This window comes from Oreochromis niloticus, linkage group LG6 (assembly GCF_001858045.2).
Source record: "Oreochromis niloticus isolate F11D_XX linkage group LG6, O_niloticus_UMD_NMBU, whole genome shotgun sequence".
NCBI classification, from domain to species: Eukaryota; Metazoa; Chordata; class Actinopteri; order Cichliformes; family Cichlidae; genus Oreochromis; species Oreochromis niloticus.
In genome coordinates, this window is record NC_031971.2 from 7,277,980 (window position 1) to 7,291,802 (window position 13,823).

At 42.8% G+C, this 13,823-nt stretch overlaps 1 protein-coding gene across 1 annotated transcript in view; it reads right to left on the bottom strand.

Annotated features, from left to right (window-relative positions):
- Positions 1-268: 268 nt before the first annotated feature.
- nacc1b (nucleus accumbens associated 1, BEN and BTB (POZ) domain containing b) overlaps positions 269-13,823 on the bottom strand; it is a 37,064-nt gene continuing 23,509 nt past the window's right edge. The window contains 1 exon segment of the mRNA XM_025907804.1: positions 269-13,560. Coding sequence (XP_025763589.1) covers positions 13,229-13,560 — 332 coding nt within the window. The 3' untranslated portion in view covers positions 269-13,228.

Below are 13,823 nucleotides of genomic sequence, written 5' to 3' on the forward strand. Positions count from 1 at the left end.
GACAAATTAGTCATGCGGTAAATAAGGTCATTACATTACTTTAAAAGGGACATACACAAGTGGCACTCCCTGCTGACTGTTTAAAAGATTGCAGGTTCCATGTGAATATGATAAACATGGGACCTGCATATACAGTAGCAGTCACACTGAATGAGGTCACCAAACACATGTTTTTAAAGTAGCCATCTCTGTGGAATTTGATGCTTTTCAGCCAGTGATGCATTTTGGACAAAAGTAAAGCAAAGCAAATAAAGACACAACGCCGCTGTAAGGTCAGTCCTGTTTGTTACAAACCTTTTATTAAGATATTCAGATTTCTTCCTCATTTTTAATCAGTCTGGTTTCTTTTTCTCTTTACAGTAGTTAATGTGCAATTATCTTTATTACTGGGTCACAGTTAGGAATTCACAAAGTTATTGGCACTTGGAACACATGAGGGAAACACTGGCATGTACAAGGAGAGCAGGGTGGGGTGGGGGCTGATTCGAGGGAGCATCTGGGCAATCATTTGTATGGAGTTCAGGGGGAAGGGGGGCAGGGCTTGGGTAAAGGTCTGTGGGGAGAGGTGTGTGTGTGGTGGGGTGAGGTTGGGTATTTTTCTTTGACATCAGTAGATGCTACTGCATTGTTTTCGTTATTTTTATATATTTATATCTTTTTTTAAACTTCCAAAAGCTGTCATTTCACTTTTCCTTTTTTTTCTGGGCTATGAAGAATAATAAAGAATAATACCTCATGCTGCGAGTGCACATCTAACAATCAAACTTTGATAGTGCTTCTATGTCATAATGTACAGTTTATATATTTATATATTTATAGTGGAAGAAAAAAAAGGAGAAAAGAAAGATCTGCAGACTATTTTCACCCAACAACACCAGAGACAAGGAATAAAACTTAAAAACAAAAAAAAAGTCATTCACGGTTGCTATGATCATATGTAAGCCCCGCCCCCGTTTCTGAAGCATGATTCTGAGGTAAGACTGTGTTGACATGGACTCCCAGCTTGTGTCCCGTTTCTGTAAAAACCCTGCACTGTATGCATTCAAATGGCCCGAGAGCGCTCTGCTGAGGCTCCTGGGTTTGTTCCTGAAAAACAAAAAAAGTATGTACCTGCTTTGTAACGGCAGCCACAGCAGTTCAGAAGCTGCTCGCAGCACTGAGATATCTGTGGGGATTAAGGTCTGCTATGGCTGAGAGCTCCCGAGGTAAACTGGTACTTTTTCTTTTTTTTTTCTTTTTTTTGAAAAACTGCATCAGCGACACGAAGACGCACGCACGCACACGTGTCCTGCAGCACCTCCAGAGAGTGCGCAGGTGCGGGTGCGAGCTTCGGCATCTCAGAGGTTTGCCTGTTTTGTATCCATGTATACATATACAGTATATATATAGATATTTATGCATCTGTGAGCATGTGTGTTGTCTCTGGTGTGTGGGGATTTGGGGAAAGAGAAGAGTAAATGTTTCTGATAGACGACTACAGACCAGCAGACAGCAGGAAAAAGACTCGCGCAGCTCGAGGACCGTATTGGAGGTCGGGAGAGGGGGTGAGAGAGGTCAGGTCCGCTACGCCGAGGAAGAAGTGGAGGAAAGCTGGCTGAGCAGAGGGATGGAAGGCGAGAGACAAACCAAGAGGCTTCACTTCAGGATTACAATCTTGTATCGTCTTGCGTCCACTTCCTGTTCACTGTTCTCAAGTTTGGCCCGTTTTTAACCATACAACAAAAGTGTCGACAGTCTCAGCAGGGCCCCTACACAGGAAAAATCCACCCTCGATTTCTACAACTTAGACTTATCAAGTGTTCAGACATCCTCTGTCTTCTGGGGGGGTTTTGGCCTTTTGTCCATCAGTTTTTGTTTTCCTTTCTGGAATATGTTATGGCTTTGTACTTTGGTTTTGTGAGTCTATAATCCATACAGTTTAGAAAGAAAACTTTGCTTTTCAGCATGAAACCTGCGCTAGTGCAAATTTGTTCAAATAGTGACAAACCATCAGAGAATTATCTCCCTGCTTGGAAGTAACTTATTTAATACTCTACTTTTAAACTATTTAGCTTCTATTTTTTACTCTTGCACCACAAAACACTTCTTCACATTTACACTAACAGGTGCACTCAAAGCTGGAAACGACTAGAGATGCCAAACAGCTGGTAGCCAAGCGGAGGATATGTTGTTAGCACAGATAATGATGCTACGGCTAGCTAGCTAGCTGGCGAACAGTAGCTAGTTTTTTTTCCCCACAACATTAACATTTAACGTTAACATCACATGTGCAATTTTAATGCCCTGTTTGGTATTTACGTGTTAAATAGTCCTGACTGTAAAAGAATTTGGTTGTTAGCATCATTAGTGCAGATACTGACAATTGTGCTAGCTACCTAAACAGTACTTTTTTACCTTAATGCATTAATGCCTCGTTTAATTTTATGACTGTCAAATTGTTATTGTTACTGTAAAATAATATTATTTTTCAGCATTTCAACTATTTGTATATATCTTTTTAAAAATGTTCTACATATCATGGCAGCTCCAGTGAAACACTGGAATCATCATTTTTGCTAACAGCCCAGACACAGGCTTCGTTTAGCAGTTATAAAGCCAAAATTTTCAAACAGTAGACCAAAACCAAAGTAGGAAAGTTGGCACAAGGGAGGATTTTTCCTTTCGTATTTTGACCGCACATCAAAAATTTGTTGAACAAAAAGTGAATACAAGTGTCAAAAAGATGATACAGTGTCCATGCATCAGATATACTGGATGGAATTTTTAGCCCAAAAAGACACTCAAGTACATCTGAAAAAAATCAGTTTCTTAAAAAGTTCTTAATAATTTGAATACACATAATTGGTTTTACTTTCAAGCTCAAAACTCTCGATTGACCCTAAACCAGTAAACCATCAAATTCTTGTTGTACGATCGTTCCTCTATTGGTGATTTCTTTTGTTCATTTCCACTTCCATATACGTGTAGGAACCCTGTTTGAATCAGCAAGACCAGACTTCACCCTTCGTTGGTAACTCTCACCCAACTCGCACCCACCCACCTACCTACCCGCCTGCGTTCCATTGCAATCCATTCCCACATGGGTGAAGGATCATCATCATTTTTACACTTTACAAGAGAAAATAAACATACAAAATAAAAAGGGAAGTACAAAAATGTAAAAACAATTCAAATAAGCCCCCCCAACCCACCCACCCCAAAAAACAAAACCAAACAAAACTCACATTACATCTACAATTGTCAACCTTACATCAACAAAAGTCCCTCTTCTGATGCCGACATCCAAACCACAGACAGGAAGTGACACGGTGAGTGTGCTCGGAAAGGTGCAGAGGGCTTTGGCTCTCCTTAACAATTGAGCTCTTGCCCAAAGGTGCTTTTCTTTTCTATTTTTAAGGGGAAAAAAGATGACTCCACTTTCTCCATGTCACTTTTGTTCCTTGCTGTGGATCAGACGCCGAGACAGAGATCAGGAATGAAAAACATGTGGAGTGACTCGTGGATGGAGGATGGAAGCAGGAAAACGGCTGCAGTGCTCTTTTCTTTTGGAAGTCATGTCGGCAACATTTCAATCTGCTGACAGCTTTTATTTGGCATCACGGACATTTTGGCAGGTTTGAATTGGATTTGTAAAATGAGCAGCAGTAGCCTCCGGCAGCCCTGCTGTTAAGGTGCTCGGATAAAAACAGTGATCGAGACTCTTTGATTACAATCATAGCTTTTGTGGGATCACTGCTTCTTGGGATCCTGCCACCTGGTGGTTTTGGCACTTACTGCAGCTTCTGAGCCCCCCCGTTCACCAATTCTCTGAACCTGCAGTAGCTGCATTTAGCCCCCAGGTGGCGTTTTAAAGAGGAAAAAAAACATTCAAGCAACAATAGCTTATTCTTTGTGGAAAAGCTGGTCCTAGAACCAGGTCAAGTAAACTTACTTTAGGTCGATTTGTGGTGTAAGTTTATGCAGGCTTGGCAAAGAATCTGATCTGAATTATGCAAAGACAACGGAGAATAAGATTTCATCCATGAAAGGACAGTTTTTTTAAACAGACATTCAGACGCATTGCCTTAAAATGATGTGAGCCTGCCACAGTTTTGTTTGCCTCAGCTCTCCATCCATTTTTCAGTCCGTCCTGATCATGTCCCGACAACGGCTGCAGTACAGTAAAAAACAAACATCTGGTCCAGCATTACTCCGCCTCTCCAACGCTCCCCGCCCACAGCACCCAATCATACAACAATCGCAATGCAAAAATATGTGGTTCTCTTTCTCTAAACTATTTTACAGCTAACCAGCTTTGACTCTTTTTTAACACAACTTGGCAACTCTACATACAGGTGTTAATGTCTTATTAGTAGCATCTCCTTTAAAAATAACTTTCAAAAACTACAGTACGCTTGCTCGAATGTAAAAAAAACAACAACAACAAAAAACCAAACAAACATGATGAAAAAAAAAACCTGTAAAACTTAAACAACCAAACTTTTAGCACTTTGCTCTGGCCCCGCTCAACCTCGAGTTAGAAAACTGTGCTCAGGCATAGCTGCCCTACAAAGGGGCAAAAACTGCAAACTGCCATGACTTTAAAAGGTCAAAGGTGACAGATGAGCTTTAAATCTTATATGCCAAAGAAAAACAACAATAATAAAAAAAGATATTCTGTGATATACAGCCTATCATACTAGGACGTCCGAGGCTTACTGTTCAGGTTCATACAGTTTTTTTCTCTTTGCACGTCTAAGAGTGTTCAAAACTTCTGTCTCCTCTCTTCTCTCTGTAGCACTCGGATACTTGCTTGTAACATTCCCTCCAAAACGAAGAGTAAATAAAACAGATATGAATAAAAATATCACTTAGCTGTGCTCGCTGGAAGTACGCCAACTTTACAGGGATGCACCAACTGTGAAGTTCTGGACCGATACCCAATAACCCATTCAGATATTGTTTTCCTACTGTTAATGTTTTTTTTTAATTATTTCAATCTTTGTGCCAAAAATTTCTTCATTATAAAACATAACTGCCCTCTTTTAGAGCCTTTCAGCTCTTCAATGTCTTTTTGAACATCTTATCAACAGAAATGAATCTGACAACAAATAAACATCGATCACTGATATCTGTAGTTGCTGTTACCAGTCAACAGGGTTGATATCAACCATTACTTGTATATTTTAGAGCATCCATACGAATCTATCTTGAGAATCCTGGTTCTGAAAGCCAACTCGAGCCTCTGTGCACCCAGCTGACTACCCAAACCTCCAGATGACCAGGTCAAGCACCATCAGACAGCAGAAACTCTATCAAAAAGCTTCCCTCTAATCACGACTCCTGCACTTTGTTCTCCTGCCTGCCTCTGTGGAAAATTAAGACATGCAGACTGTGTGTTAAAACAACGCTGTAGCCTAACGGCCGCCTCGGTAGCTGCTTTTGGACCAAACCAGACCTACCAGTCTTTGATCTGGTTGCATTTGCACCACTAATACAAACTCTGAAGTGATGTATTACCCAGGCCAGTGCTTGGTAATTTCCAATCACCTCCTGTTGTGGTCTTTTCATTTCCTGTAATCCCGCTCTATCTAGTTTATCACTTCTCTGCGGACGCCTGGCAGCAAGTTGAAGGGAAATGCTAGCAGGGACTATGTATTCACATCATGTTGGATTTCTTTGTTTCAGAGAGGTTCGATACAGTCTGGACTTCACTGTCAGTTCACTTCTCTGCGTTTTGTTCAATTTTTAAGGCTAATGTAAGGAGCTGTTCTTTACATGCCTAACCACCATTTACTTTTGCTGGCCCTGAATTTGCATGTTCAGCTGCTCAAAGTACACTTACATCCTAACTAATCACATTACATTTTCCTCACTGAAAGATCCTCGAATGTTGAGGAAGAACTTAATTCCCAGGAGGACATTAAAAAAACAGACCCTAAAAATGGAGCTCTATGAGCGATGAAGGCCCCGCAATTCGTGTAAAAAGTGGGGTACATCATCCGTTGTTACCAAAACTAAGGTACAAAAGCAACTACTATCTCCCAACCTATGATCCTGTGTAGGATGTTCTCATATGAAAAGGATACAAAACCTCTCTCTGCTACATAATTACACATATTATTGCTTTTTTCCGAATTCTGAATCATTCAAGGACTACATCTAGAGTTCTCCTTATTGATGCCACTTCTGGGACAGTCTTGATGTTTCTACAAACAATTTGGAAGATAGCTAATGATAAGAGCTGCTCCTTTACATGGCACATGACTTCTCTGTTACTATTTGGCTTTTTTTTTTTGTTTATATCCAATTTGTGTCAGGAAAACAAAGAACTCTTCATTACAAGCTTTCAGCTTGTTATCTCAACTTTTAACATTTAGCCAGTGCAAGATTGATGGAACGACAGATAAAGATTGGCCGGTGCCATCGGGAAATGTCATCTTATTTGTGGATGGGCCAATGGCGGTCAGCAAGGCAAATATTGATACAGTGGTGCATCCGGAGCCCTTTAAACTGCCTCGTTCAACCAACAGTCCAAACATCCAATGATATTCAATCGAGCATCACCGAGGAAAGGATGAAAACAAGCAAATATTTACATTTGGAAGCAGAACAGAAGTAGGACACAGTGAATCTGATGATTCAGCTGATAAACTGATTCATTCTATGGTGATCGATTGATCATTTCAGCTCTGGTTCTTGCACACAGTTTGCCATGCAATGAATATGGAGGTGATATTTTGTTTAAAGAGGTCACATGTATAAAATAAAGTTGTGTTTCAGTGTACTGTGAAACACTGTAAACTCACACTGCCCCTTATTACGAAGCTCAAATGGCCTCATACTGTCACACTATCACACTGCAGTGCTTTAAAAAAATTCAGCCAAATCTGTTTCTGGACATTAAAGGTATTACTTAAATATTTTAAAAAATTAGTGCAATTTTAACTTTGTGGGGTTCAAAAAAAAAAGGTGCTGAAAGCTCACGTCTTTATCTGGATCCCCGTCAGCGTCCACTAACTGGGTGCTCTTCTTATCAAGTCTTTATAAGAGATTTAAGCAAATCTACCGTTTATTCATTCAACCCCCAACCCCACCCTTCTGCAAAATGTCACGCTACATAAACAAACAAGCACCTAAGTATTTATCGTGGTGGCACAGGGCCACGGAGAGACAATCACCACATCCTCCTCCCTGTCATTAGTCTCCTCTCTCTCCCTCTCTCCTCTCACTCCTGTGTCTTTGTCTGGATTGAGGCTTTGCTCGTGTGACGGCAGAATGCCGCAATGCCTCGTCTGTCCTGGGAGATTCTTAACAAACATCTCCTCCTCAAGAAGAACAGCAGCCCCACCGCCGCTTCCCCCTCCTCCTCTTCCCCTTACCGCTCAAGTCTTAGATAATTATAATTATTTCTCACTTGGTCACTTGGTTCAACAGTCTGGTTGATATTCACCTCATGATTGGCTGCGTCTCTCATGTGGACACTCTGATTGGCTGGCCACAGCAGCCAAGGGAATATGGGGACAGATAGACCTTCCTCATCAATAGTGTGATTATTAAAAGGTGCGGTTAAAACAAAAGAAGACAGTCGGACCATGGCGTCCACGCACACACACACACACACACGCACACACACAGCACTGACGTGCCCGGTCAAATGTACCTACGCCCAATTAGTTTCAGATTTGCATTCGAATAGCTCATATGTATGCACACACGCACACATGCAGCAACATATTTGGCAGCCTGTTCTCTTGTTGTTATAGACAGCTCACCCACACACACACACACAGATTTACACACACAGACCCACACACAGAAGTGGATACAGATATACAGGAGGGGAGAGTTTGGCAGGGATTTGCATTCTGTGAAGAAAATGGAGTCGAGACAGAAATGAAGCAGTGGTCGATGGAAAATGATGGTTCACGTAATGAAGCAACAAGGGACCCACACTATTTAGCTGCTTCCTCTTTGTGTGTGTGCGTGTGTGTGTGAGTGTGTGTGTGTGTGTGAGAGCGACCTAGGGCGGCAGCAAAGAAGAGAGAGAGAGAGAAATGTATACATAAAGAGGCGGCGAGACAGAAAGATGTAAACAAAGAGAATGGAAAACAGAGAGACAGGCGAGGACACGGAGAAAAGAGGGAGGGAAGAAGACGAGAGAAAAAACAATCGAGAGATGAAGAGAGGGGTGGGGAGAGGGGGAGAGGAGGAGAGGGGGGTGGGAAGTGTCAGAGTCCTGGCTGCAGTTGTGCTGCTGTCCCATGCAGGAGTACAGGATGTTTAAAAGGCAGCAGCAACAGGATATCTGGGAGGAAATTTGTAGATTAAAAATCCCCCATTGCAAAAAAATCTGATTGTTGGAGATTTGTGTTACTTATAAGTGATTTTTATGTTTTTAAAAAAATATCCAGGAAGAGTCGAGCTATAGTCATGACACGCAGCGTGCCCGCAATACATCTGCACGTTTGATATCATACACATACACAGACTCTGTGCTGTGTATATGTCACTCTGCAGGTGTGTGTGTGTGTGTGTGTGTGTGTGTGTGTGTGAGACGGGGAAAAAGAAAGGTATGCCGCTCTTGGAGGCAGACAAAAACAAACAGCCACTCATCTCAACCTCTGTGCACATACCACCCACACACACACTCACACACACACACACTCACACACATACATACAGACCTTGCAGAGCTGAGCACCCAAACCACCCACACACAGTGACAGACATGCGCAGTCGCCCCATGAAGCCAGACACACACGTATGCAGCACATAGATCGAGACGCAGACCCAGCCTGGCATAGGCATGCGCATTACACACACACACACACACACACACACACACACACACAGTACCACTGTCAAAAGCTCTTTCTAGTGAGGAGGCAGACATTAACATGCCATAAATGGAGATAGAGGGAAGCGAGAGGAGAGGGAAAAAACTGCATACATACATTAATATGCGCACACACACACACGTTAAAAGCACACCCACACATTCTGTTCGCCCACAGATACACACACACACACACACACACACACACACACACACACACACACACAAAGCCTTTACAAACAGCTCCCCAACCCACCCTGCAACAAACCACACACACACAGACACGCTGAGGCACACACACGTACATACACAGCCGTATGCATGCATGCATTCACACCAAATCATCCGAGCGTCCCAGCCACCACCCTCTCCCCCCTCCTCCCCCGCTCTTCATCCGTCCCTCTTCTCTACGGAGGCTTAGACTGTCCTCTCCTTCCCTCTCCATCTCTCCCAGATTTTTTTTTGATTCCCTCATTTAAGGCAGTGCTTTTACACAAAACACTGCAAATGAGCCAAACCACGGAAAAAGAAAGCAAAACAAAAAAAGTGCAAACTGTCTCCTATCTCCCCCCCTCCATCCTATATGCCCTCTCCAAGCCTCTTTCTCTTTTTCTTTCCTTCTTTATGTCTCACACTTGTTCTGTCCCCAGGTATCAAACTTGGTAGAGTCTCTGTGGATCGTACCATGTGGTCCATCACAGAGGGTGGGGCAAGGCGCCTCCTCACTTCCTCCTCTTGGCCTTTAGGTGCTTGTCTCAGGACTAAAGGTTCTTTGACTAATAGCCTTTGATTTACATGTAAATATGTATATTAAAAAAACAAACAAACACGTAAACATCTTTCCTCATAAAACAGGTTTTAAAAAGCAGACAAATTTTTTTCATAACACTGATCTATAAAACTGGTTTCGTTCAACACGCCCCAGAGGTTGCTTTTTTTGGTTCCACACTAAGATCTTGTACAGGGTTGTTTCTGCGTTTAACTTAAGAGACGGTCTGACTACAGACTCTTTGCTTTGCGTGTGCGAGCGTGTGTCTGTGTGTGCGTGGGCGGTGGGTAGAGTCACAACAGCAATATGAAACTGTGACAATGATATTAAACAGTTCAAATGTTTCCACTTGCCCACTTCACTAGCATTAAGGTGCTTCAGGTTTCTTCTATCGCAAAAACATGGGCCACGTATGATTAGGAAAAAGAAATAAAACCTGTGTCCCGTTTGGTTTTTAGTGTGCTCAAAAAACAAAAAATCCACATTTTCGATGTGTTTGTCACAGTGGAAAATTGAAAGCAACGCACACAGGAAGACAGGAATTAAGAAAGGGGGAATATTTAAAGTGACAAAAGATTTTAGCAAAGCCTGACTGACACTGGGATTTAGAGGAACAATGAAAACTGAGATCAGGGATGAATTAATCTGCTGTTTAGGTTTGATACTGGTCTGATCGTGGGCTGATCCATTTGGTTCCATTCCTAATTGCTTTGTTTGGAGGCATTTCGAGCCTGCTACTCTTAACTTTGACTGAATCTAATAAAAAGTTCTTCCGTCACTCTCATTAGGTTTGCTTTAACAATTGTTAGAAAGCTTTTATTACACTTGGAGTAATGTAACAGGGTTATCGCCCACTCCATTAATATTATTTGACCTTACCTGTCTCTTGTCAGCACCAGTCACAGCACTATTTCAGTCTTGATTCAGTCTTAAGACTGAAAGAGTAGCATCAGTGCACGCCTGTGCTGACTATTCAATTACAAGTTATAGCAGGATTAAGATTTTCACATATTTTTGTGGATGTGCAGGTATATACAGTCTCAGTCCTCTCCATTGCACCCCAACTGTCACACTGCAGTTCACCTCACTGCCAACTTAGTGACTTTGCTGGAACATTTAGTGCCATTTACTGACTTTTTACTCAAAAAAAATAGAAATCCTACTCAAAAAAACGCTACTTCACAATCACAGATCTTCACCACCTACAAGAACTCCCCCTCAGAGAGTCAGGCGCATTTCTCTCCTCCTGCTGCTTAGTGAACCATCAACCAACCACTATTCAATAAGGAATAACATACATGGAAATACAGATTCACCTGTGAGGCCAATATCGCCCAATCAATATGTATCAGTCAGGCTCTAGTTATCAGTTCATTGTTATTGATTGCCACTGCTTTGATTTGAACAGGCAAGATTAAAGGACTGAAATTAAAAGCTGGTTATAAAACAGACTGAACATCCATTTCAGACAGCACAACGGCATTGATGATCAGAGCACCAGTGGGACTAAATCAAAAGTTCCTCTGGACCTGCATTCAACTTCACACTGAACAAGAGCAGAAAGCCCTTTCCAGGGTTTTCTTGATGACTGTATTCAGCTGCGTTGCCAAAGCTGAAGGCCAGTTTTTTTAAAAGAAGAAAAGATCTACTTCTGCACTTCTTGTTCTTTTTTTTTTCTTGAAAGCTACCATTCACACACACAAGTACCAAAAGCCAACATGACTGCAACGACTTTCAGGGTTGTTTCTATGCCAACATTTTTCTCTGATTTCTATCATTTAGCAGCTTTCCTTTTTTTTGTCATTATAAGCACTTATAAAGCCAGGAATTTCACTTTCAAACAGACGCGCACAACTTTGAGCCACTTTTCTATCTGCTGCACTCTCTTCAAACACAAAATGTATCTGAAACGTATCGCTTCGATGCGATTCCCCTTTAATTCCCACGTCGCTCTGGTGTACTGTAGCTGATGCAGCTGACAGCCCCCAAATGCGTATTAGCGCATGTATGTGTGCTCACTGCAGTGATGGGTGAATGAATCGCCCAAGCGTGTGTGAAACGCTCTGTCTGGCCTCCCTCTCTCTCTCACACTCTCTGCGGCAGCACAAACTGTGCGGCCATTCAGACGCACACCTACACGCGCACGGAGCCGTGCTGCTCGCCATGTACCGCCGCCTGAATTAGCACCTTTGTCCGTGCCAGGCGAGCACACATCCAGGCGGGCAGAGCCTGAGGAAGCCCGTTCCGTTAATATTCTCAGAGAAATCAATTTAAACATGAGCTGACATGAAAAGAGCACCGCTGCTGTGTCCTCACACACACACACACACACACACACACACACACACACACACACACACACTCAATTTGTCACTAAGCTCACAGGCAGAAACTCGCTTTAAGACAATTCTCGACTTTCGTTGGGATTTTTTTTTAAAAAGGGAGGGGGGGGGGGCTAAACAAACTCAGAAATTGGATCCTAGCTTTTTCTTATTTTTCTCTTTTTTTGCCTTTTTTTTTAAATAAAGCCAACTTGTTTCTCAGTCTGATACATACAAAAACTTAGTTCGATTGTACTCATACCGCAGGAAATAACACAGTGCATTTATCACGCGCAAACTCTTTTACAATCATCGGTAACAAATTTCCTCTCCTTCAGGAGTCTCGGCAAACATCACACACAAAGGTGAGAAAAAAAACCAGAAAAAGTAAATAAACTGATATTTTAGTTTTTGTTTTTTTAGAGTTTAACGGCCAAAATGTGGGGAAGGTTTGGGAGGGGGGTGAAGGTTATTGATTAGCCTTTAAACTCGCTAACAAATCTGAACATATCACTAGCCAATCGAAAAGCTGCTGTCCAAGTCAGAGCATTTCTCTAAAGACCAGTAGGTCAGCTTCCCAGCATGGCCAGCTGGGGTTAAAGAGCAGGCTGAGGTCGAGGAGATCATAAACTGTGCCAATATACATATTAATATTCATTTCAACCCCTGACCTCACCGAGCCCATACTCTCAGAGAAGCTTTCATCTGGCAGATGAAACAAAGCAAACCAAAACAACAAAACAAAAAGGGCTCGGCGCAACCTCACTCAGCTGCGTTTCGAATGCTTCGCCACGCATACATTCAATATCAAAAACAACAGTGTTACCGAAGTTTGGAGAAGGAGCCGTCGCCTTCTCCAAACTGGATTACCCCTCCCCGCCCCCCTTCCCCTAGGGAATGTCTGTGATCGATTATGGTAAGAAAAGGTTTTTAGTGACAGTACACACTCTTAAAAACATAAAAATTAAAGGCTGAAACAATCAGGTTTCTAAAGGTTGCAGAAGGATGAGGAACTGGGGGGGAGCGAACCTCCTTCTGCTACCTTTCACCATAGTTTTCCATCTCTCTCCACAAGAGCATTCAAGAACAAACTGCAGAGATTCATTCTGAGCTGTGGAGAGAGACAGAAACGTGGACAAACAAAGGAAGGCAAGCAGAACAAACTGAAGAAACAGATCCCCGAACATATAGCGGGCTAGGGGAGGAGTGATTACTGTCATCAAGACCACAGTGGCCATCGTTCTGTTCTCATCACCCCAGAGATATTCCACCCCTCCTTCCATCAATCTGTCCATTCTATCTATCTGTCCGTTCACTCACTCAAAACAAAGTGCTGCTATCTCCCCCCGCCCCCTGCAGGCCGTCTGCCGGCGTGGCTCCGCTTCCCGCTTCGCTGTTGTTGTTGGCTGCTGCCGCTGCAGCTACGGCTTCCAGTGAGGCAGGGTCGAAACCTTGCTCCGTCCCCAACGCGTCGGCCTCCATCTTTACGCTGTCGGCCAGGAAAGCGGAGTAGGCGTCGCTGTCAGCCATCAGCAGTTTCAGTTTGGGGATCCAGCTCTTGCGGACGACGCGGCGGGCGTTGGTGCACATGTCGGCAGCGATGGCGTTCATTTCGCTCTCCTTGAAGCTCGGTGCGAAATTCTGGCAGTAGACTGGAGTGAGGCACAGAATATGTAAAGGGACAATAAGAGGAAATGAAGGGAGAAAAAAACATATGGCAGAGAAACACAGAAACGCATTAGAGCCTAAATTCTAAAGCTGCAGCTTTGCATACTGGCAGCTCCAAGATCTCACTGACATGTAATCATAGACTGTATATAAACATAGGCCAGTGTGATGTCACTGATTTGTAGACTTTAATTTTGAACAAAGGGCAACCTCTGGGTACACTTCATCATACTATTTATTCATCTCT